The 26,366-nt window shown below is 47.1% G+C and overlaps 1 protein-coding gene across 1 annotated transcript in view; it reads right to left on the bottom strand.

The window, feature by feature from the left end:
• Positions 1-26,366, bottom strand: part of PLXNA4 (plexin A4) — a 483,041-nt gene that overhangs the window by 153,277 nt on the left and 303,398 nt on the right. The window contains exon 4 of the mRNA XM_027538965.1: positions 16,430-16,561. Coding sequence (XP_027394766.1) covers positions 16,430-16,561 — 132 coding nt within the window. The remainder of the gene's footprint in view (positions 1-16,429; positions 16,562-26,366) is intronic.

The following is a 26,366-nucleotide window of genomic DNA, read 5'->3' as shown; positions in this document are numbered from 1 at the left end:
AGACACCGTGTAGCTGAGCAGAAAACTGACCACTGTTGGCAGTTCACACTTTATGAAGAAGATCCTTCTCCCCCATGAACTTGCAGGCTCCCAGAGGACAAGGACCCTGCCAGACTTCTTTTGTATCCAGCTCTCTTTTCTCCCTGAGCTTGAGATTTAACATATAGTAGGTCAGGAGAAACCACACTGTTGTCTATAAAAGGCCAGACTGTTTATACTTCAGACACTGGAGAGGTCATATGGCCTGTCTCAACTACTCAACTTGCTGTGGTGGTAAAAGCAACCATAGATGAGATGTCCATGAATGGGTGTGACTGGGTCCCAATAAAACTTTATTTACAAAAGCAATGGCCAATCAGATTTGAACTGTCGCTTGCCAGTCCCTCTGGTAGGCCAATAACAAGTGCTTGTGGAATTGAGTTGAAAGGATATCATTTAATAACACGTGTCGCTCACTTGTAAGAAACATCAACTACCACCTAACAAAGTTAAAGAGTTATGTTCTATGCAGAAGATTTCCATGGTACTCTTAACATACAATCTGTTATATAAGCATATTCTAAAGAAGGATCATTTATGTAAACCTGGAATTCCTGAATCTTTAGTAAGCAAGATGTTGCACAAAGACCATCTCTTTCTGTGACACTGGGCTCAAAAGGGCAAAAAAAAAAAAAAAAAAAGGACAAAAATCTCTCTCTTCATTTTAATGGTCTAGAGAGGAAGAGTGCCAGGAATTTGGGAGTGAGAACCAAGGGGCTGAGAGGCAGGATTCTTTGGTGTTTTTGTAGTTTTGGGGAGGCAATCAGCAGAGGTTAGTGAGTGGCTCTAACCAGTGTGTTTAACCATGTGGGCTTCTGTTCATTTCTCTAATTTATTTCTTTGTTTTCATGGTAGAATAAACTCCAAATTCCAGGGGTCAACTAGGCGTCTTTCACCAGCCCATGTGTGGCCAAAAAAAAAAAAAAAGCTTGGTGTCATCAATCAATGCCAAATAGTTAATAATGACCAGCCTTCTTGCTAATGGCCCGAGGCAGGGGTCCTCAGGCATCAAAGGTTCTAGCAGAAAGATGTACAGGCAGCTGCGTGGAGAGGATGGAGCATTTCTGCTGGCCACTTTCAAGGGTGTATCCACCCAGGCTCAGCTCTTTAAGAAGGTAGTAATTAGTTTTACTTCCTTCGGTGCACACGGTGAATGCAGCAGAATCTGGCATTTGGAGAGCCCTTAGAGTCTTGACTCACCTCAGGTTTATGTCTATAACTGAGAAATATCAAGATTACAAGGCATTTCAGAGGTTATGTTCAGTTCCCACAGAAAGAAAAGAAACTTTCAAGTGTCAGGGCCCCAGGCAAAAAGAGGCCACTGCAAATAAAAGCTGATGAGGACTCAGCTGGCCCTGAACCACACAGTGTCTCTTACAAACCGCAGGTGGTGAGGACAACTGCTCAACAGTCAGCTTCTAGACGGCATTGATGTCTTTCGCATCTTTGTATGTTCCCAGCATGGGGACCTACACACAGGTTTACAGGGACAAATATTTCCAGACCTGTTTGTGGTCATCTGGACAGCGTTTCCCACCTGGGGAGTGGTGGCATGCAGTGAGGCTGGGGATGGAGAGCAGGTGTGCTACCATTTTGATCTTTCCAGCCCTTAGGGCAGCTGGGAAATGAGGAGATGTGTTCTCCAGAGTCTGGTGCCCTCTGGTCATGGGGGGACCTCCAGCACCCTAGAGAGCTGTGCAAATAAATTTATTTGCCATGTGTACCTTAATAATCCTAAAGGAAATCAACCCTGAATATTCATTGGAAGGACTGATGCGGAAGCTGAAGCTCCAATACTTTGGCCACATGATGCAAAGAGCTGACTCATTGGAAAAGACTCTGATGCTGGGAAAGACTGAAGGCAAAAGGAGAAGGGGTGCCAGAGGATGAGATGGATAGATAGCATCACCAACTCAAGGGACATGAATTTGAGCAATCTCTGGGAGATAGTGGAGGTCAGGGAAGCCTGGCATGCTGCAGTTCAGGGGTCATAAAAGTGTTGGACACGACTTAACGACTGAACGACAAAACCTTAATAAAATAACAGATTGGAAAGAATGAATCTGGTGCACAAATGAGAAAACAGAAACTCAGAAGTCTAGACTCACATCAAGCCAAGCTTTGATTCCAGTTCCAGTTAGCCTTACTCTGTGTCCAATGCCTGCCTACCAGCCCACAGCTGTCACACCAAACTGTTAACAAACAGCTGTTCAAGCCAAACTGTTGGAAGTGAGAAATCGCTTGACTAAAAACTAGTGAAGGAGCAGATGATGTCATTAGCACGGCTTGAAATGTGAGCCAGAAGTTCAAAGCTGAAGTCACCTTACTGCCGATGTATGCAAGTTACTCTCATTCTCCCCTAGGCCAGCGTGTTCATTCCAACCAGGACTCCCTCCCGGCAACTGATATGCTTTACGTCGCAACCCAGGGCACCCACATACAGGCACGTATATAGTCTTACAGATAGCACTTATCCTTACTATGTTTGATGGACACTGTTCTATTTGATTTTCATCTATTCCATTTAAAAAAAACGTTCTGGTCATGACCCTTTAAATTGATTCTGTGACCCACTAAATTGATTTCTCGACCCACTAATGTGTCATGACCAGCAGTTGGAAAAACACTGGCCTGACCCCATTCTAGCTCTGCCTCCCTCCCCAGAGAGGGGAATGTGGAAGGTGGATGTGGAGAAGAGAGAGATAAGAGATTGGGATAAATAAGGAAGACGGTGGGAGGAATGTGGAAAATAAGATAAAGGAAAGAATGGGGATGAAATGAGACAAAGGAGAAATGAGTGGGAACTGGAGACATGATGAGAAAAGACTAACTCCGGACTGACTGGCTTCTGTCTATGTAACGATTCTCATTGGGCTTCCCTGGTGGCTCAGTGGTAAAGAATCTGCCTGCAGTACAGAAGACACAGGAGATGCGGATTCAGTCCCAGGACTGGGAAGATCCCCTGGAGGAGGGCATGGCAACCCACTCCAGTATTCTTGCCTGGACAATCCCACGGACAGGAGCCCGGTGGGCTGTGGTCCACGGAGCCACAGAAGGTCGGACACCACTGGAGCAACTAAGCACAAGCACACACAGTGATTCTCAAGCTCCACGGCCATTCTGATCGTTTTGATGCAAGAACTGTCCCCGTCACCTTTCACCGCATAGCCATGGTAATGCTACCTGCTTATCCGAAGATTTTCTCATCTGTCAGCACCACCTCAAATTCCTTATTGTTGCTCCCACAGGGAATTTTCAATCTGCTGTTCAGGGATCCTGGCCCTAGAAAGATCTAGAAGGCGTTGGGCAAATTACTGAGGAATAAAGAAACTGGCCACAAGGGCTCCACCCACATGGATGCATCAACTCATAGAAGACTCTATGCGCTTCTGCTGCTGCTGCTGCTGCTGCTGCTGCTGCTGCGTCATGTCAGTCGTGTCCGACTCTCTGCAACCCCACAGACGGCAGCCCACCAGGCTCCCCCGTCCATGGGATTCTCCAGGCAAGAACACTGGAGTGGGTTGCCATTTCCTTCTCCAATGCATGAAAGTGAAAAGTGAAAGTGAAGTCGCTCAGTCATGTCTGACTCTTAGCGACCCCATGGACAGCAGCCTACCAGGCTCCTCTGGGTCTAAACACACAAACTCTTGGGTACAAAGGAAGGTGGTTTAAAAGGTAACGGGAAAGTGAATATCAGAGATTGAGATGAGAGTAATTTGTGAAACAGCTGTAACTTTACACACTCCAATGACCAGTAGGTCTTTAAAGAGTTCTGGTTGTATACCCATAGTAAAAAACAATTTTTGAGCATGCACTTACAAAGCTCATATATTTCTTTACAAAGAATACTTACTAACATCATTGCATTATTACAAAATGAGGAAATAATGAAGTGAGATAAAGATAAAATACCGTCTTAATTTTTATTTTCTATTATTAATGAATGATACAAACATTTTACTATCACCATGAAAATTATTATGAATAATGGTGAGACTGATGTGTTGGGATTGCCTTCATTACTTTTGAAAATACTTGTTTAGCACTTCATGATATGGGGTTTTGAGGTCTAGGGTTTATTTCAGTACTTTGCTTTAATGGCTGTCATAACAACAGAAAAACACTTCATGTATACACAGAGATGCAAAAAGTGCATTGTTGGCTATGCTGACTAAATCAAGATATATATGTTTTTTCAGTTTCATGAACCAGTTAGGTGAAGATTCTTGTTGAAATTCAGCTAGTAGATTTCCATCTTTTCTGATGTCAATCAACTGTTCTTTTAACTAATAGGAAGATGCTAAATTCTTATATTTTTTAACAAATGGGTCAAAACTCTCAGAAACTCTTTAGAAGGTTTTTAAGCAAGTTGAAGATTCTATTTTCAAGTTTTTAAAGCATTGAGATATGAGTTTTTAAAGTGTCATATTTCCTCATTATCAAATCATATAAAGGTGAAAATATTTCCAAACATCCTTTTTCTCTTCCCATATGGTCTCTCCTTACCCTAAATGCTTTCTGAAAGTAGTTACTTTCTAAATCACTGTTAACACAGTGCCTTTATATTGAGGGGGCAGATGAACTGTTTAAGTTTTCAAAGTTATCAGCAAAGTGGCATAGTTCTGACAGCTGCTTGTCAGAACTGAAAAGGTCAGGAAATGTAGAACATTTTGATTCTTTTAAAAGGAAAAATCTTTACATTTCCATAACCAGAAAACCTCTATGTTGTACAAAATAAATTTTCATGCTCACTCTCAGCTCATCGCAAAATACTGTCGATTCTATTTAAAGGATTTTTTTTAAACAATATTGACAGTATCGGTTGCATGTACAAAGTTTCTGTCATATATGTGAAACTGAATCAGTCAGTAAGACTGCCAGTGTCTACCACTGGGAGAGGTAAGCCCCTCCACATACCTCCATGCCTTCTAGACACATAAACGGCTGATGTGTAGACCAAGGCAGGAAAATGGTGCACAGTATTCACTGTATATTAAAAGAGCAAAGCTTAATTTCCTACTTTAAATAGAAAAATAAATAGGTGCTCTAATCATTTCTTCCCTTGCACCATCTGACCATTCTAAGCACCATTTAGCATCAAAGTATATTTTAAGACCACTACAATAAAGGAAAAAAAAAAGTGTACCACATATTGAGAGTTTGGTCTTTGGTGTTCTGGAGCAAGCATTAGTTGCTCAGTTGTGCCCAATTCTGTGATCCTATGGACTGTAGTCCGCCAGGCTCCTCTGTCCATGGAATTCTCCTGGCGAGAATACCGGAGTGGGTTGCCATTCCCTTCTCCAGGGAATCTTCCTGACCCAGGGATTGAACCCTGGTCTCTTGCATTGCAAGCAGATTCTTCACCATCTGAGCCACCAGGGAAGCCCCCATACTTAAATGAATTGTCTCTTCTAAATCATTGTGAATTGAGGAATAGCAGATTATCAGCATTATTGAATTATTGAAGACAGACTAATAAAGATCTGAGAACAATGGCTCCTACATTAGGAACCATCTGAAAAGATGCAAAGTGGTATAATCTATGAATCTCAGGTGAGAACAGTATACATATGAATGGTGACAGTAGGCAAGAGGCAGAACGTTAATAATTTTAATAAAATTGGTGACTTTCAGAGAACAATGAATTAAGGATTAAGGGTGCGGCTAAGTTCGGAGTTGAAGAGGGCAGAAGGAACCTAGGATGGAGGAGAGATGGTCCTGGGAGTCCTTATGAGCAGAGAGAGTCCAGGGGGCAGTGGGGAGCAGTGAACTGGAAGGAGAGAATCTTAGCCCCAAAGTCTAGCTGTGATTTTAAGGCTCAGATCAAAAGAACTCTCCTTTCCCAAACTCAGAAAAGTGAAGACCAAGAATCCAGTCCGTGCCTAGGAATGATACAGTGCAGAAGATGAGACCAGTGCCAGGCCTAGAGCCAGGCAAACAGCTTGAGTGAAACCTGGAAAAGCTGGGAAAAGATAAAAATGAAGTCTTTTCCAGTGAAAGTTCCAGCCTGAGTGCTCGTGGTAAAGTGAATTTTGTGGTCAAAGGAGTCTGGGAGACACGACGTCCTAAATTTGCCAGCGCTCCCCTAGCTTGGAGATTTAGCACGCTGATGCTCTAAGAAATGCTACAGTCAAGATATCTGCTTACTCATTGCTGTTTAGTTATTAAGTCATGTCCAACTCTTTTGTGATGTCATGGGTTGTATAGCCCACCAGGCTTCTCTGTCCATGGGATTTCCCAGGCAAGAATACTCCAAATGCATTAGACCAAAGAAGGCTTGTTTTTATTTTTTAATATCCTGTAAAACTTTGGCTGAGGATGAAATTTGGGGAACCCTGGACCAGCTGATGTGTAAAGTGGCACCGAGGCAGGGATATGCGGGAGAACCTGTGTGTGTGTCACACTTCACGTGTGTACTGCTAGTCTCCTGAGACTCCCTTGTCTTAACGAGAGTGAGCGTTTATTGCCAAGTCATGTGGACTAAAGGGGGCTGCAGGGAAGTAGGATTTCCCTTGAGGGGTCTCTCCTCCTACCCTGAGGGACCCACAGATGTGAGTGGTGACCCTCTTCCAAGGTGAGATCTCAAGGGAGCGAGCTGTGCACGAATGGGCCACTAGTGCAGCCTCAGTGCCTTGGACTCAGGCTAGGAGCCAGAGCTGATGTGGGAAGTGTGGCCCCTGGACGCTGCCTTGGTCTTCTCTCTGCCATTTTAGGCACCAAAAAATGGGCCTCACAGGTCTTGGAGAAGACAAGAATGAGTGTATGAATGAGGGAAGTAAAAATATTATAGGTGGAACTTATTTCAATAAAATATAGGCACGCTTCTAATAATAAAGATGAAAGCTAAGAGTTGTTGAGCCCTAGTTAAGTGCCAGGCCCTGTACAAAGAGTTATATATATTATCTAATTTATTCATTGTAACCACTCAGTCAGTGAGCACTAGCCCATCCCTGTGTTACTGCTGAGAAAAATGAAATACCCAGAGGTTAAATAATTTGCTCAAAGTAATATAGGTAGAACGTGGCAGAGCCAAGACCAGAAATCAGGACTGGTGGTTCTGCCTCATGCTGTGGACACCCTCAAGTTACCCAGAAGGTACTAGAATGCCTTCCACACCAGCACTGAACCCTGTCTGAGGACGAAATACCTATTTCTCTACTCCATTGTTTTGCACAACTTTCTTTAAATATCCAGACAGTCTCTTCCTCAACCATCATACATTCCCATGAAACGACTGCATCGTGTCTGAGTCAGTTTCAAATTCATGTCTCCATTGTCTCCATGTAATACTTGAAAGGCAATTACAAGACAGATCAGATATAATTCTACTATTTGTAATTTCTACTTTTATACCTATATTGTGTTTAGCAAAGTCATGTGACACCACTAATGCCAACTAGTCCTCTCGAACAATGGCACAAATTAACACACGTCTATTTACTTTCGAAAACTTCTCATCAATATTCAAACTGAGCACACAACTCACTTAAGGATCTAGTATTTCTCTTTTTCTGCAGAACTTCGAGCACAACTCAGATCAATTCTCACTGCACTTAACCACTTCCATTCAGACACCATCCATGAAGGAAGGGGAGAGGGGTGGGATTGTGGGAGATGGTTTCTGTCTGCACCCACCCTGGGTTAGGGGATGGGGTACCTGTGGAGTTGAGGCTTTCTTGGGACACATACCCTGAGCTCTGTCTGTAGATCAGAGTCCTCGCAATACCCACCTAAGCTGCAAGGAGAGTGTGCCCTTCGGGCTAATATCCACCTTCTCCAGGACCCCAAATGCACAGGGCTTCCGAGCTGGTGCTAGTGGTAAAGAACTCACCTGCCAATGCAGGAGACATAAGAGGTGCAGGTTTGATCCCTGTGTCAGGAAGATCCCCTGGAGGAGGGCAAGGCAACCCACTCCAGTGATTTTGCCTGGAGAATCCCATGGACAGAGGAGCCTGGTGGGCTACAGTCCACGGGGTCACAAAGAGCTGGATATGACTGAAGCGACTTAGCACAAACGCTGTGGTTCTAGGGCAACCCCAGCAGTTGGACCCCTTTCTTTTCAGCACCCTGTAGGCTGGAGTTTGTACTCATCTCACTCCCACAGAGCTTCCAGAACATCTTTTGCTCTGCTTTTCTCTATTCTGCACAGTGCCTGGCCCTGCACTGTGCATACAGTAGGCACTCAATAAACACACATGGGGAGATACCTGAAAGGTGGCAGAGATGCAGCCCCTGGCCCTGTCTGCCCATACTGTGGAGTCTCCGCACGTGCTGCTGAGTGGGATGTTACAGGTCGTTGCCTTTACGACAGCACTTCAAGTGCCCTGAAATAACGAAGACCCTGGTACCGAGCGGAGAGAGGATCTGATTGTCAGACCAAGTGCTGCAGACAGATGCTGAGTGGAGTTCAGGATCAGAGGGCTGCCGGGCGTTCGCCTAATCACCTGGCCCTCAGGTTTCCTGTCTTTCCTCCCACTCCGCCCCCTCTCTGCCCACCCCTGCCCTCCCTTTAGTACTAGCTCTTCTTTAGTTTGGGGCACAGAGAAGGAGAACAAACCATTTTCCTGTCTGCTCTACAGGTCCTGACAGGTGAGGAGCCAGAAGCTATTCAGATGCCCAGTCTGTGATGATGTTAAGTTCTGTGGGGCTGGACTCAAACTAAATGCCTTCCCTGGGGCTTCCCAGGTGGCGCTAGTGGTAAAGAACCTGCCTGCCAGTGCAGGAGACATAAGAAGTAAGGGTTCAATCCCTGGGTCGGGAAGATCCCCTGGAGGAGAAAATGGCCACCCACTCCAGTATTCTTACCTGGAGAATCCCATGGACAGAGAAGCCTGGCAGGCTACAGTCCATGGGGCCACAAAGAGTCATATACAGCTGAAGTGACTTGGCATGCATGTACAAGCAGAAGCAGCTATGAAGATAACCCCGCCAAGCCCCCTCTGCAGGGATGCAGCTGTCTGATTGGGATGGGAGACCCCAGGCCCCCAGGCCTCAGTCTCCTGGTGCTAACAGATGTGAAGAGGGGGTGCTCAGGCTTTTCTGGGGGATTCTAAAAGGTATTGGGGGGTGCCCGGAGATTGTAGGGGGGCTGGTGGCTGAAGGTGAACTAGCTTTTAGCCACCAAAGGTTAAGTGGTTTGTCTGGGTGTTCCTAAGAGTATTAGTAATAATAGTAATAACAATAGTGATATCGCCCACGCCCGACACTTTACGTGTATTATCTTTAGTCCTGAAAGCTGGTTATTATCATTTGTGCTTTCTGCATGAAGACACTGAAGCACAAACTCTGCTTGAGTGACTTGCTCCGGGGAGCAGAGCAGATGAGCTCTGAGGGTCAGGGTGAAGCCCCATCTACACGGCCTATTCCTTATCGTCCCAGCGTCTCTATCTTGCACACATTTCTGCTTGCCAGTCACCCCCATGATCGTCTAACAGATGCCAGGCCACCGTCATTCTTTTCCTCTCACGGAGGCTGCTGAATTCGACCCTATTCAGATGTTAGAGGGTTTTACACTTTCTATGAGTGTCCCCCTCAGATGCAAGTCTGTTGGAAAAGGAGTGTGGGGTTAGGGTGCTTTGCTGCCCACTCCCCTTATGGGGTGTCCTGGCTGTATCTAGAACTCTGTGTACCCCCAGGATGTTCTAGAACAGAAAGGGGCTCTTGTCCCAGTGTGCACTGGACTGGGAGAAGAAACCAAGGGCCCTTCTTCACGTGGCAGTGGGGAGGTTCTGAGTTCTTTTATTTTTATTTGTTTATTTATTTGGCTGCACCAGGTCTTAGCTGCAGCATGCGACATCTTTAGTTATGGCATGTGGGATCTAGTTCGAACCCAAGGCTCTTGCATTGGGAGAGCAAAGTCTTAGTCACTGGACCACCAGAGAAGTCCTGGTTCTGAGTTCTTATCATCACCCGCAGTGTCCCAATCACCTCACCCCACCCCAGCAAGCCTTTTCAATTTCAAAAGCTTGTTATGGTGGCCAAGGACTGGGATACAGAACTGTCCTGCTGGGAAGACTAGGAGATGAAGAGGACTCTCGCCCCCTTCAAGAGCTCCACGGTCCTCGTTGGAAGGGGGGTCTGGAGCAGACCTTGCAGTAGGAGCTGAGCTGCGTTCTAACTTGGCTCATCTGCCAACCTGCTGTGTGACTCTAAATAAGCCATTTACCTCTCTGGGCTTCAGTCTGCTCATGACACAGAAGCAAAGGCAGCAGGAGAGAGCTGGGCCTGAGAAGCCTTGAGGCCTTATGGCCCAATGGAGAATTCAGCTACCAGCACCGGAGTGTCGAACCTGGAACAGGAAGTCATCTCCCCTGCCCAGGTCCCTCCCAGGGAGTGGTTCTGCCATGTTTTCAAAATTAATGAATCAATTGATTTGGGGCTGATTTTGGGTTTTCGTTGGTGTGCGCAAGCTTTCTCTAGTTGCTGTGAGCTGGGGCTACTCTCCAGTTGTGGTGCATGGGCTTGTCATTGCAATGGCTTCTCTTATGGCTGAACATGGGCCCTAGGGCAGGTGGGCTTCAGTAGCTGTGGTGCACAGGCTTAGTTTTCCCATGGCATGTGGGATCTTCCTGGACCAAGGATTGAACCCATATCTTCTGCATTAGCAGGAGAACTCTTAACCACAGGACCACCAGGGAAGTCCAGGTTCTGCCTTTATTAGAAGGAAGGGAGAAGTGAAACATCTCAGTCATGCTGCCCAGGATCCTTTGGGAACAGCTCCAAACAAGTGGGAAGGCTTCCACCTGAGTGAAACTGGGGGAAACAGGGCAACAGCTCTTCTCTTTTTGCGAATGCCTGCGGTGGCTCATGGGCAGTCGCTTGCTCTCAGGCCTGCACTTCAAGCCCCTTCTCCCAGGAGCTATTGGGAACAGCCCTGCCTGGGTGCTGGGAGCAAATGTCAGCCATCCAAATGCAAACTGGAGCAGACAGCTCAGCCCTGCGGGACGGGAGGAATGACCTGTGCCTGGGGACCCAGCACCAGGGAGGGAAATCATTCTTACAGGAGCCATCACCCTGGACCCCAGGACTGCACTTGTAAGAGACCAAGGTCCATGGACCTCTGAGCTTGTCAGACTTCATGTCGGCTAGTCTCAGAACATCCCGGGAGGCAGGTGGGGGCAGGGAGGGAAACTGAGGCACAGAGGGGCAATAATGGTGTCCTTATCGCACAGAGGGTCCTTGGCAGGAGCACAACCCAGAGAGGGTGCAAGTCCCAAGGGGCGTGAGCCTTGAACCCCAGTATCACTTTCCCCTGAACTGAGCTTCCTTTTGAAACTCACAACATGGTACAAATCATTTACAAAGCGTCCTTTCCCCGAAGCCCTCTCTCCCACCACGCGTTCTTCACCATCTCTCCATTTCACAATCTCAGGCAAAGAGCTTGAACAGAAATACAGAAAACACAGAAGGGGACAGGGGTCCTCCACAGGCCCCTTCACTTTGATGTCTTTGCTCTCTGGGAAGCCTTCTCTGATCACTGTGCTTTTTAAATTTCAAGACTTTCACCCTGACCAGTCCTCCCGAATTCCCTTATCCTGCTCCATGGCATGTATGACCTGATAATCTACTATAGGACTTTTTAGCAGGTTGATTCTTCTTGACTGTTTCCTCTTGCTGAAACCACAAGCTCCTAAAGTCAAGGATATTTACGCTTCTTCACTTTTGAATCCCCAGTGCTTGAGCTCGTGCTCAGCACGTAGGAGTTGCCTAGTTGAGTGAATCTGTTGAGTGAACGAATGAATCAGGCCTGGGTGATTCATCACAAAGCAAGACGGCCTTCGCTGCTTCCCTACCGGCTTATGATGGAGCCAAGTGGACCGGATTACGGTGGACCCCTGCCTGGCCCTGCTTTCCTAGGTAACTCTGACCACAGGTGGACCCACCTCCTCAGCTCCTGCAGGCATCCGTATCCTGGCCCGTATCCTAGTACAGCTAGGACTAGAGTGCCACTGGCTTATGAGAGGGACAGGCTGTGATGTCCCCAGGCACCTGAAGCTGACCCACTGTCAACAGGAGTCAGTAAAACAAAGAGCTCCGTGAGAGACAGCTTGGCCCAAACACAATTGAAAGTGTATCTCATGAGCAGAAACATGTGTTCAAGGCCCCCGGCTCTCAGGCAGGGGAGAGATGGAGTGTGGCTGGCAGGGATGCTGAAATTTACTGAGAAATCTGCCACTTGCTCTGAGGCTATCAAGGAAGACACTTTCCTGGTGGGGATAATAGCTGCTTCTCCTCCCCGTAGGGGGTCGCTCCAGGGTACCTGAGGACAGCCACCAGCTCTGCCGCCTCGTCTCTTCGTGCGTCTGCCTCACTGACACTTGTTCTCACTTCCCTCCCCATCAGTTTGGCAGGTTTTTATCGCACTGGTTTCGGTGTATATAGACGTTCCCTGGGGAGTGCAGCAGTTGCAGTACACATACCATATACAGTCACGCAGACTGATGGAGACACACAGAGTCAGACACAGGGGAAGGTGTGTGTATGCACACACACACACACCCTAGGGAGATACCCAGAGTCATGCAGAAGAAAGGAAAGGGACAGACGCATGATATAGCCCAGCAGGAGACAGGCAGACCTTGACAAAATGACGCTGATACCTAGCAGGGCGCACTCAGCCACTCCCAGAAAGTACACATGGAAGGCGGCCCTTGCTGGACAAGAAACAAAGCGGAACTCAGCTATCCATAACAACAGAAACAGTATCCGGCTATGGAATTATTCAGCTTGCAAATAACTGTAATAGTAGCTCCATTACTCTCTTCACTTGGGAAATTCCAAAGATTGTGGTAATTCTGTACCATAAATAGGGTGGAGACCAAGTATGTTTTTCTTATTTTAAATCACAGTATCACAATTAGGAATATTATGTATGACTAGCACATGAGAGGAGAAGGCAATGGCACCCCTCACTCCAGTACTTTTGCCTAGAAAATCCCATGGACGGAGGAGCCTGGTAGGCTGCAGTCCAAGGGGTTGCGAGGAGTCGGGCATGACTGAGTGACTTGACTTTCACTTTTCACTTTCATGCGTTGGAGAAGGAAATGGCAACCCACTCCAGTGTTCTTGCCTGGAGAATCCCAGGGACGGGGAAGCCTGGTGGGCTGCCGTCTATGGGGTCACACAGAGTCGGACACGACTGAAGCGACTTAGCAGCAGCAGCAGCACATGAGATGTATGATATTATTACTTAAGAGATAAAGTAGGCTATTTAAGTTTAACCAGCAAGTTTATATAAGAGAAAACACAAAGAAAAAAATAGTTCAAAACAGGGCAAAAGTCATGGCAGTAATAAATGGGACTGAAGTTTGCTGGTGGTGAGGGGGGTGTTTCCTTTATCCAAAGTGTAGTCTTTTCATTAATTACCTAAGTTCAAACTTAGGAATTAAGATAAGCAATAAATCATTTGTATCAGTCCTTCTCTTTTCTAACTCTGGCTCAGTGAAGACACTGGGGGTTCATTCATTCATTCATCAGAATAAAGGGTTTAAAGTTGAGGTTTAGACGGATGAAAAAGACAAAGAACTGTCCTCCATCTGCTGACAGTCTAGTAGGAGGGAAAAATCAAAGTCATCATTTTGAGCTGTTACTTCTATGCCTGTTTTCTGGATGTTCTTTTTTTTTTTTTTTTTTTTAATCATAAATGGATATTGAATTTTGTCCAAAACTTTCTCTGCATCTATTGAGATGATCATATGGCTTTAGCTTTCAATTCGTTAAAGTAATTATCCTTCAACTAAAAATAGATAAATAAGAAAGTCATCACGACTCAGTTGGAGAAGAGCTACCATAGAGGTGTAAACCCCGGGTCAGGAACAACTCAGTGGAGAATGTGGCAAAAAAGCTAAGCTTTAAGGGACAATAGAATATTAGCCAGATGAGAAACTGAAGCACATTTTAGGAGAGCCGACATCAGTGTCATCAGCCCATACCCTGAGCCTGTAGTCCTGGCCTGCAAAGTGTTCCAATCCTTCATGACTCACTCACTTGATGCCCTGGGGCCTGCTATATCTCCAGCTACATGTATTTACCAGGCTGCTCCTGTCCCGTCAGAGCCGCAGGTTGTGGGTTCTTGATTTGCTTTCCACTAGGACTGGATCCCTGCTCAGAGGCCTGCCTTGACCTTGACCTGTGCTCCACCCTTCATAGATAACCCAGAACCTTGATGCCTGACTCCACACGCAGCCAGTTCCACACACTCCTGGTGCAATGTCATAAGAATAAGAGCCTCTACTTATCGAGTCCTTACTCTGCCAGGCTTGATTCATGCTGATTACATGCATTACATCATTTGATCCATGGAACCACACTACTGGATTTTATCATTACCTCCATGAGCCAGCTGAGAACAAGGAAGCTTACAAAGCTTAACAGCTCCTGAGATCAGAGTTAGCAAATGGCAGGACCACGGTTTATGATCAGATATCCTGAAAACAAGGCCTGGTTATTTACCCGTCTTGCTACCTTACCACTCCCCACTGAGAATCTGTAACCCCAGTGGATTGTTGGCCCAGATATCAGGGCTTTGGAGCTATGATTTGGGTGGCAGCCACCCCTTCTCCATGAAAAGCAGCGCCATGATGGATGAAGGCCTTGACTCCATCTACTCCTGCCTTCTTCCCAAAGTGCCCATAATCCAGCGCTCCCAGCAGGCCTTTCGGGTCAAGCCTGAATGGGTGCTGACCACTAACTGTGCCCTCAGGGAAGCAGGACAGCTGAGGTCAAGAAACTTAAATCCCAAGGCACCTATCAGAGGGGGCTCCACACAGCTTTTGTATTTTCTTCTTTGGAAGTCTTTAAGTCTCAGGTTCAGAAACCTTGGCTTTCAGGTCATGTAAGAAATCCTGAAGCATTCAACACCTGTAGAGGTCTTGGGTCTTCTCTGAAGAATTCATTCCACAGAGGAAAGCTACTTCCTCTCAGCATCCAGGGCCTTGGAGGTATGCAGGGAGGGAGAGTGTAGGCCCCACCAGAAGGGAATAAGGAATGAAAGCAAAGGAGCAGCTTCATACGGGTCCTGACTCCTGGGATAAAAGGCTCCCCGCTCAGCCCCACCTCAGGCCATTCCCCGGCCATGGCAGCCTCAACCAGGACACCACAATGAGTCCCACTGTGGCTGAATAGGGGGGTCTCACACCCCGGGAAGATGTCATCGAGCTCTGGGGGAGGCTGGAGCTGCTGTGGGCTCCCAAGGCATAATGCACAAGCCCTGTGGGTGGCATAATGTGGTATTTATCTCCCCCACTCTGCAGAGAGGGAACAATCTAGACTCTGTCAGCAAGGTCCTCTGGGGAGTCCAGGCCTCGCTAATGAAGATGAATAAGACGAGGAATCTGCCTTGGCTGCTTGGAGCTAATGTATACATATTCATGGGCTGGGAGGACAGCTCCCAGGATGACCCATCCTCCAGAGAGGCAATGGAGGTAGGGCCGTGCAAAGCCACACTTGGGATGGGGCATTTCTTGCAGGGTGGAACACTCTGTGAATTAGGGTACCACAGGACATACCCTTAAGTGGACCAGATTTCCAAAGGAAAATTGATTCCTCTGCCTGCTGCAAACTTATGAGCCCTGATCTACACTCAGGGACCCCTGAAGAACTGAGTTCTCAGCTGAGTTCCAGAAGTAACTCCAGCTTTGCCATTTCCTACTCCACCTCAGCTAATAGCCATCCCCACACCGTATTTGTTCTGCCTGGCATGGCCGCATGGAATTTGCTGGAGGTTTCATGTTAGAGTTCTTGCTGCTGTTGTTCAATCACCCAGTCATGTCTGACTCTTTGCGACCCCACGGACTGCAGCATGCCAGGCCTCCCTGTCCCTCACCATCTCCCAGAGTTTGCCCAAGTTCATGTCTGTTGCATCGGTGATGCCACGCATCTTATCACACAAAGGCTCAGGACACATGCCACAGCATCTCGTTTCACACACATGGACCTTTTCAGAATCTCCATCCATCTGACTCTTTCATGATCTGCCCACAACTATTTTTGGGGGGGTGACAAATCCTTGCCCACCATAGAACTCCAGGGTCCGTGACAGTGACTTTGGCAGCAGATTATACAGTGTGTAGGAAAACCTAGACCAGAAACTTGAGCATCCGTACCGTGTTTCTTCAAAAGAGGGCAAGTGTTGGCCCTGCCCCTATACACACCATCACTCTGAACTCAGTAGATTTGTCTCTGACTCACGGATATTTTGATATGTGAACCATTTCATTCCCTGTTTTGGTGCACTCAGCCTCCATCCCCAGGCAGCAGAACAGAAAGGATACACACTGAGCCCAATAAATCAAACCCCCTCTCTGCCGCCAGCCTCCTGTAGGTTTCCACGGAGCCACAGGCTAGTCTTTAGCGGCAAGATGAATTTCTGGCAGAGCGCAGAGAGCCTTACCTGCCTTTCTGACATGATGTAGAGCTGCTCGCGGTCCTTGGAGAAGGCCATGTCCCGGAGCACGGGGCCGGGCTCCACCACCTGCACCGTCTCATACTGCAGGGCGTTGCCCCTGGGCCCGTCTACCCGGATCTGTGGAGGAGAGGAAGAAGAGAGTTCAGATGTGAGTTCAGATCCTGAGCCGCCGTATGTCCAGCCTCAGCCGGAGCTTCCCTCCCCATGGGCAAGGGACGGGCGGTGAGCCCAGTGAAGGGAAGTGAAAGTCGCTCAGTTGTGTCCGACTCTTTGTGATCCCATGGACTCATCCAGTGGAATTCTCCAGACCAGAATACTGGACTGGGTAGCTTTTCCCTTCTCCAGGGGCTCTTCCCAACCCAGGGATCAAACCCAGGTCTCCCGCATTGCAGGCGGAGTCTTTACCAACTAAACTATCAGGAAAGACAAAAGAGCGGCGCATGCCCAGCAGGAGCCTCTCGTGGGGAATGGCCGAGACGCCGAGACGCGGTGGAGAGAGTGGGGGGCAGGGGGAGGCGAAATCAGGCTGCACTCGGAACCTGATGTCTTCTCTCTGGCTCACTATGCCTAGGCTCACAACTTTGACGCCTTGCTTGTGTATCTTTGGACAAGAGGGTGGGGCTGATATGGGGGAAGAGGAATCTGGGGATGAGGCAAATGGGAAAACTGATGCTGCTTCAGATCACAGCATCATCCTACAACAGAAAGGCAGTATCATTAGCTACATTTGTTAGCAGAATAAATCTGGATGTAAAGATATGGGCTGATTCTTTGAAACTGGCAGCCAGGATCACTGCTGCCCTTCGAGGAGAAGCCAGAACCCCCCAAAATTCACACCAGGTGGACTTGTTCTGTCTATGAACCCACTGGCTTATGCTTCAGATTCTGGAATACATGTAGGGTCCCCAAATACCCTAGAGTTTCTATTTATGTCCCCAGTGAAGGGCATGTGGGCATTCCAGGAAAATGTGTTTTGGGCATGAGTCATTCTCAGTCTTCCAAGAACACTTAACAGACTAGGTCATCTCTGGGCCATCTAACAGTCCTTCCTAGAACTGTTGGAACAATGTGAAGACCATGAGGAAAGACTTTTGTCCACATTCCCCAAGGCTGAGGACTAGTCTAGAAAAGATAGGACTTTCCCAATGCCACCCACTCCCTGATTCAAGGTGCTGGCCCAGGTCTTCAGGATCATCACCAGTCTGGGCTCACAGATTTGCCATGACTATTGATGAGCACTAATATTTCCATCCACATAAGTTGGGATCAAACATTACCATCCATGTAAGAATGTAGGAAGTGAGGAGAATGCCAGAGGTAGATGGGGAGAAGCGATAGCTAGATCACCAAACTTGATCAGTTGCCATTTGTACAAGTCTCTATAAGATAATGCGGTGTAATTTTAGAAATTTCAATAACAAACTAGAGAAACTAGAGAAACAAATTAGAGAAAAAATATAATATTCCAAATTATTAGAAAATTATTCCAAAAATAATATTCCCATTATATATTCATTTTTAATTTTAATAGGTAATTCTTAACCTTTTATGAGCTCAAGGAGAATGGCAGAGCTATTCAGAGGAATTAAGTTACAGAAAGAACACCATATTAATACCATCTGATAACATCAATTCATCCAAAAGTGTGCTGTCTCTCCTTTCTGTTAAATTCACTGAACTCTGACACCAGGGTGGTGTGTGACATATGTATTTGATTTGGGGTTTGTGCTAGCCTTTTTGCTTGTCTTCCTCTTAAGCACAATTTTTCAGCCCTTCCTAGACATCAGGTACTGGGAGATGATTTTACACATGATTCCTTATTGATATAATCTTCTCAAGAGCTTTTTTGTCCTGGCTTGCATGGCCCCTCCAGGATCCATTCCAACCTCTCTCACCTTTTAGGTGGGACTGGACCCACCCCCTGCTTCCTGGGCTGGTCTTTGATGGGCAGAAACAAATTGGTTTAATCTCACTCTCTGGCCACAGTGGTGGAGAGAAAGCAGACCCAAACCATTCAACACTTGCAATTAGAGTGAAGCAAGGACTATGTCTTGTGACAGGGGGAGAAAGCACCTCCCCTCACCCTTCATAAGATCAGGTAGCTCCCAGAACTATTGGCAACCCTCTTGTTATAAGAAGAGGGTAGGGGGCTGGAGCCAGGGAAGGTCAGGGACAGAGATGAAAAGCATTGGTTTTTGGTGATGTCCCTGAGCCACTGAATCAAAATAGCCCCAAAGGCTATCATGTGTCCAGGCCTTTCTAGCTACTCAGGATATTTCCTTAATTAAAGTAACACAAAGGTTTTCTGCAATATCTAATGATATGTTCTGATAGAATAGATGGGGAAAATGGGACACAGCGCATTAAATAACTGCCCTGAGCTATCAAATCTGACAAATGAATGAGGATCCAGTCTGACCCAGGAATCCGTATTTTTCCTACCACTCCGGTTACATGAGGGACACTGTTCCTTGATGAGGTTCACGTTTACTTTCTGGGGATACCACCAAAGGCAGGGGCCTCCGGTATGTACAAATTCCAGAGGCTTTCATCAGTTATTCCCAATTCTGAAGCTAAAACACTTGTGCTTGACAGATATTTATTTTTAAAATGAAGAAATGAATGAAGTTCAAACTCTTCTTTGCAGATTTCCCATTAAGCTCAGGACAACAACAAGAATGGAAAAAAAAAAAAAAAAAACTGGTGAAGGAATTAAGAAGAGACATGCTTAGCTGTTAAAATCCAAATGCCTGGGAATCCAGTAGCCCTCCTCCTTCTGTCCCCACCCCCAAGCCACCAAATGTCCACCCCAAGCAGGTCTTTCCTTAATCTGAATGAAATGGGAGCTCATGCAAAACCAATTGGGATTACCACCCAAGTCTGACTGTGCGGTGATGGCCTTGGCCTCCAGCCCAGCCAGGCTGCCTCCCCAGCTGTGAATCACCCTTGGAGCAGCAGCACAAGAGTGATCCTGTGCAGCCTGGCTGGTCTCCAGGCCCTTAAGGCTGCCAGCAGGAGCAGGCACCCCTCGGGGATGCTGGCAGAAAGGAGTCCCCTCCGGTGCCCTGTGTTGTGATCCCCGAGGGAAATTGGATTCAGTGCCTAAGTGACTGTCTTTATCATTTGGCTCCACCTTCCCTGCTCTTTAGGATGAGGTGATGGGCTGGATGTGGACATCAGAAGAAACTAGGAGAACTGGGCAGGGACAGAGGTGTGGACCAGGGAGCACTAATGCGGCCAGTTTTTCCCGGCCTGGAGAGGCAAGGCATGGGGCAATGGGACCCACCTTGCCCACTCCTCCAGGGCAGGAAATCAGTAATTGAAAAGGTGGTTATTCCCTGCACATCAACCCACCCAATCCATACTACTTGTTTCAGGAAACAGAAAGGAAAGCATCCATTCAATCTGTCTGCTGAAAGAGTCTCACACAAGACATGGATAACAGGAGTTTGTGATGGGATGTGCTGAATGATGGACAATTTGATGGACAGCCATCAAATTAAGTAGGCTGGACTAGCTGCTGGCTCTTGGGCAACAAGAACTGCTAGCAACTTAGTGGCTCCTATGTGTCAGGCATGATGGAAGGCATTCTACATGTATTTATCTTCTCATTTAAACCTCACGGCTCCATGAAGCCTTAATATTATTCCATTTACAGGAATAATAAGGCACAGAGAGGTTTTAATACCTTGTTCATGGTCACACATCTAGTGATCAGCGTGGTCTGGACCCCTGCTGAAGTCTGACCAATTCCAGAGTCCACTCTTCAATGCACTTACATAGTATACCAACACAAGTTAAGCCAGGTCCTACTGGATCTATAAACCTGCGTCTCTTCTAGGAGTGAAAGTTGTTAATGATAAACAAGCATCACCCCAGGAGTGCTGGAGGAACCATGTCTATCTTCCACAGTCCTTTTGGGAAAGAATCATGCATATGAATGAAAAAGATGCTGTTGTAAATTTTCAAAATAACGATCCCTTATATTTTTGTTTTATACCTTGCTGAGAATGTTATTCTTAAATAACACTGTCTCATCTGATGGCTATACAATTTTTATGATGTTGACTGCCAGCATAATCATTCTCTTTTTATCAATGAAAAAACTGAGATGGGGGTTGTTTGGGGCCTTTTCTAAAATTCAGTGATAAACTAATGACAGTCAGGACTAGAACCCAGGTCTCCTGATTCCTAGCTCAGAACTTGCAGTTGAGCTATTTAGATTTTCCCTGAGCCTTTGACAAGGTTCCACATGAAAAGGTTTTAAAAATAATGAGTCTCCATGGGACTTTGGGCAGTTTGGCCATGGAGAGAGAACCAACGTAGAGATAGAAAAAGACACATTTCTGCGTGGAGAAGTGGGAACTGGGGCACTCTCCAAGCAGTAGTGTTGTGACTGGTCTTATTTACTATTTTTTATAAATGGTCTGGAGCAGGGAGCAGGAACATTTACAGCTGATGCTAAGCTCTTTGGAAAAGCCAGAAGGCCCATGATGGAACTGAGCTACAGAAAGACGGTGCCTCCTCTGTGGGAACTGAGGGTGGAGGAGGAGCTATAATTGAGCAAATAGACCTGGGTCGTCACATCTTACAGTGGCAGGGATCATGCTCGGTGTATCCAAGGCTGCAGCCCCAGTGCCTAGCACAGGACCCAAGGCACGACTGGTGCTCAGGAAGTAGTTACTGACAGGTATGGTGAGAGTATGGAAAAAGGAACCCTTGTACACTATTGGTAGTGTGTAAATTGGTATAGCCACTGAGGAAAACAGTAAGGTAGCTTCTCAAAAAATTAAAAACAGACCTGCCATTTGATCCAGCAATTCCACTCCTGGGTATATACCCAAAGGAAATAAAATCAGTATCTCAAAGAGATGTCTGCCCACCCATGTTCATTTCAGCATTGCTTCCAATAGCCAAGATATGGAAACAACCTAAATATCTATCAAGGGATGAATGGATAAAAAAATGTGATTATATACATGTAATTCAGCCTTAAAATATAAATTTGGCCATTTTTGACAACATCAGTGAAACTGGAGAACACTTATGCAAACTGAAATAAACACAGAAAGACAAAATATTGCACAGTCTTGCTTATATATGTGGGATCTAAAATAGTCAGACTCCTAGAAGAAGAGGGTAGAATGGTGGGAGGGGAAAACAGGGAGATGTTGGTCAAGGCATGCGCTTCCCAGGTGGTGCTGATCGTAAAGAACCCATCTGCTAGTGCAGGAGACAAAAGAGACTCAGGTTTGATCCCTGGATCAGGAAGATCCCCTGGAGGAGGGAATGGCTACCCACTGCAGTATTCTTGCCTGGAGAATCCCATGGACAGAGAAGCCTGGCAGGCTACAGTCCATAGAGTTTCAAATGATCAGACACAACTGAAGCAACTTAGCATGCACACATGTTGGTCAAGGGATATAAAGTTTCAATTATTAGATGAATAAGGTCTAGAGAGCTGATGTGCAACAAGGTGACTATAATAATAATACAATACTGCATACTTAAAATTCATGAAGAGGGTAGATATTTAGTGTTCTCATCATACACACACACACACACACATGAGGTGGCGGATATGTGAATTATCTGAATTGCAGTGATTCAGTTCAGTTCAGTCACTCAGTCGTGTCTGACTCTTTGTGACCCCATGAACCGCAGCAGGCCAGGCCTCCCTATCCATCACCAACTCCCACGGTCCACCCAAACCCATGTCCATTGAGTCGGTGATGCCATCCAACCATCTCATCCTGTTGTCCCCTTCTCCTCCTGCCCTCAATCTTTCCCAGGATCAGGGTCTTTTTAAATGAGTCAGCTCTTTGCATCAGGTAGCATTATTTCACAATATATGAATACATGAATCGAAACATCAAACTGTATACCCTAAATATATACAATATTAACTTGTCAATTGTACTCCACAGATGGATAAAGGGCTTTTCTGGTGGCTCAGCAATAAAGAATCTGCCTGCAATGCAGGAGACATGAGTTCCATCCCTGAGTCAGGAAGATCCCCTGGAGAAGGGAATGGTAGCCCACTCCAGTATTCTTGCCTGGGAAATCCCGTGGACAGAAGAGTCTGGCAGTCTACAGTCCATGGGGTCGCAAAGTCAGACATGACTTAGCAACTAAACAACAACAACAACAGGGATGGGAAAAGCAAGTAGTTACTAAATAACTGATCAACTCCCTCCAGGTAAAACAAGCCTCACTCTACCAATCAGAGGATGGACTCTGAGCTGATTAAGGCAAGATCACGGTAGGAAGCAGGATCGAAAAGGCAGAGCTTGGTTGTTACCATTTACTGCTCCCAGTACCCCACAGCAGCCAAAAAGTCCAACAGAATGACCGGCAGCTTTCACATGGGATTCCAGGGAAAAACAGGCAAACAGAAGCCATTCTCTGGACCAAGTTCTCCTAGATACAGAAAATCATGTCCAGTCCACCTCTGGTAAGTTAGAACAAACCAGACGTCTGAAACTTGGGGACAGCCTGGGAAAGATTCCCCCAGGCCACAAAGACACAGCTGAGATGAAAGGAGACACAGTGGCCGGTGGCTCCATCACTATAACAGGGGCCACCCTCAAGCTTGGGAGGGGACAGCTTAGAATAAACAAGATTTATTGTCTTACGCATTAGGACAAATAAAATGTATTCTGTTATACAGCACAGATGATACTTGCATATCAACCAGGCAGTGAGAAAGAATGAAAATAGACATTGATTTAAGGTAGAAAATATAAGGAAACCCCTCATGTCCATTTTGGTGTTTAGAAGATGTTATTCTCTGAGGCTGACACCAAGAAGGAGACTGCACCCTCACCCTGTGTGTTCCTTGACAGAGCGACAATCTACACTCACTCATCATCCAGCGTGCATTTATGGAATGTGCAGTGTATACTAGACTCCGAGCCAGTTTCTGGAGATCAGTGAGTGCCTGCCCTGCCCTCTGGGAATGTGCGTGTGTGTGTGTTCAGTCACTTAGTCATGTCTGACTCTTTGCAACACTATGGACTGTAGCCCACCAAGCTCCTCTGTCCATGGGATTCTCCGGGCAAGAACAGTGGACTGGGTTGCCATTTCCTCCTCCAGGGGATCTTCCCAACCCAGGGATGGAACTTGCGTCTCCTGCCCTGCAGGCTGATTCTTTACTGCAGAGCAACCAGAGAAGCCCACCCTCTGGGCTATTAGTCTTCTAATGGGTTCAGATTTCACAAGGATGAGGCCAAGCAGCAAATGCTATAGCAGAGAAGTGTTCGAAGGCCTCTTTTCCTTTGTCCCAGGAGATCTGGCCAACTGACCGGGCTGTAACCAGGAATTATCAGCCCAGCCCCAGTCGAGGCTCAAGGGAGCATGTGCATGTCACAGAATAACAGGGCCACCGCGTGGCACCACCAGCCATGAGAGTTTGACTAATACAACACTTAGTGGGTAATATCAGATTCATTCAAAGACCCACTTCAGAGCCGAAATCTCTTTGGTCAGTAGGAAGACGGATCTAAAGGAGCAAAATGAGTGGCACTAACAGATTTTACAAAGATACGCTGGCAGAGGGAGGCAAGAATGAACACATGAAAAAGGGGGAGACGGGGAAACTTTTGGCCAGCTTCATGAAGCCCTGTCCTGAGGAGACAGCACAGAGGTGTTCTCCAAGGCCTGAAGGGTGAGGTGTCACTTCAGGCCTCACCACAGGCCCAGTGGAAGGTCCTAGACAGCACGGGACAGCAGCAATAGACTGCTGGCCACAAATGCGGGCCACATGGGCAATTAAAAAGTTTCCAGCAGTGGTTACATTAAAAAATAAAAGTGTTCGTCACTCAGTCATGTCCGACGCTTTGTGACCTTATGGACTGTGACCCCTCCAGGCTCCTCTGTCCATGGGATTCTCCAGGCAAGAATATTGGAATGGGTTGCCATGCCCTCCGCCAGGGGATCTTCCTGGCCCAGGGATAGGACCTGGGCATCCTTCATTGCAGGCAGATTCTTGACCGTCTGAGCCACCACCAGGGAAGTCTCCCAAAATAAAAAGGTAAAATTAATTTTTTCAGAAAGTGTTCATTTTTACTGATTTCTCTGGCTGTGCCAGGTCTTAGTCGCAGCATGCAGGATCTTTGTGGCAGCGTGCACGATCTTTTCAGTTACAATGTGGGATCTTAGTTGTGGCACTGGTGGGGGGTGAGTCTGTTTTTTGTTTTTGTTTTTGTTTTTAGTTTTGGCATGTGGGGTCTTAGATGGAGCATGCAGGATCTAGTTCTTTGACCAGGGATCGAACCCAAGCCCCCTGGATTGGGAGCTCAGAGTCTTAACCACTGGACCACCAGGGAAATGCCCAAATTAATTTCAGTAATGTATGTTTTTACTAACCCACTGTGCCCCAAAATAGTATCCCTTGAACATGTCTAGAGTATAAACATTGTCAATGAAATATTTTACATGTGTTTTTCATGCCCCGTCTTTGAAATCTGATGTGTATTTCACACTGACAGGGGAACTCAGTTTGGACCAGCCACATTTCTGGTATACACAGGCCTCCTCACCAGTCCTTCGCAGCCGCTCGGTCTCCAGCCTAGGATTAATCTGCTTGGCCCCGCTTTCCCACCAGCCCATCCAGCAAGCAGCACCGCCACCTCTCCACCCCTGGCACGGTGGGCATCTACGTTGCCAGGCAGAACTGCTATTAAAACATCAGCAGGGTGGCCTCCGCAAAGGTCAGCCATCCGGGGAGCTCCTGGCAGCTGCTTGTTTGTTTATTGGAACATTATCTGGGCCGGGCTGTTTATTTACATCCATTGAAGAATTGAGCAATAAATATCGTCTCCTGGTAGCAGGCAGATGCTTGCATTAGAGCATTCTGGCTGCCGTCTTGCTTGAAATAATCTCCCTAATGAGCAAACAGTGCTATTCATCCTTAAAGATGCAGGCCACCCCAGGATTCCCCTTTCCTCTCTCCTCTCACATCCTCCCCAGACCTCCTGGTTAAGGTCTATGCCTGCCAGACCTCCCGATCAGGCCCAGGAATAAGGCAGCAAGGGTGGGGGTCTCACCTGGCAGGCAGGGATGTGAACTGAGGCTGGAGACGCAGGGTGGGAGCAGACTAAATCTAGAAACCAGTGTCCGGGACCCTCTGAATTCTCCACCTGGACCCCTGTGCCTCCAATACAGAGGCATGTGAACCCAGTCTCTGCTGCTCCCCTCAAGAGCCTCAAGACACGACTGCGGCTCTCCTGGGTGTCCTGGTCTCAACCTGTGTCCCACAGAGGCAGAAATAGAATAGCCGTGAGGATCCTCGGTGGGAAAAGAGCAGCCAGGATCTGCTTCTCTGGCACATACGGGGTTGTGGCGTCTCCCAGGAGGGAAAAATACTGAGGCTTTTGGATCTTACTTATGCGGTTTATTTTGTGGGTCCCCAGAGGCTGACAGCGCTGCAACCCTGGTCACTGTCACTCAGCCGCTTGCCACACAGACTGGAAAGCCGGTGAAAGGAGAACTGGGCACACGGCACAGCGCCCGCAGCAGGTGTGTGGCCGGTTTTGATCCTTGGTTGAATGAATGAGTGAACGGAGAAGCTCACTCTCAGCCCGAGCTGCCACACTGGGGACTTTTAGATGTGCAGACTCACTCACAGGCACAAACACACACACACCATCTCCATCCCTGAAGGTGAGGCTAGATCTCCACTCAAACACGGCCTCTAGAACTTTCCATGGGTCACTCTACGACAAAGTGATGGACGAGGAGGACCTGGAAGGGTGTCGTATGCCAGCAGGAAAAGAGACACAAGAACGAGGCGTGACTCTCTTAGAAACTTGCTGGTGGTGGGGTTACCTCTCCTTAGGGCAAGGGGCCTCTTTACAGTCTCCGCATCCCTGCGGAAGAGCTGCCTGGTTCTCAGGGCAGTGGCTGGGATGACCTCTAAGCT

Source organism: Bos indicus x Bos taurus, chromosome 4, assembly GCF_003369695.1.
Source record: "Bos indicus x Bos taurus breed Angus x Brahman F1 hybrid chromosome 4, Bos_hybrid_MaternalHap_v2.0, whole genome shotgun sequence".
In the NCBI taxonomy this organism is placed as follows: Eukaryota; Metazoa; Chordata; class Mammalia; order Artiodactyla; family Bovidae; genus Bos; species Bos indicus x Bos taurus.
Note: the sequence above shows the minus strand (reverse complement) of the source record. Positions and strands in the feature narration are given on the sequence as shown.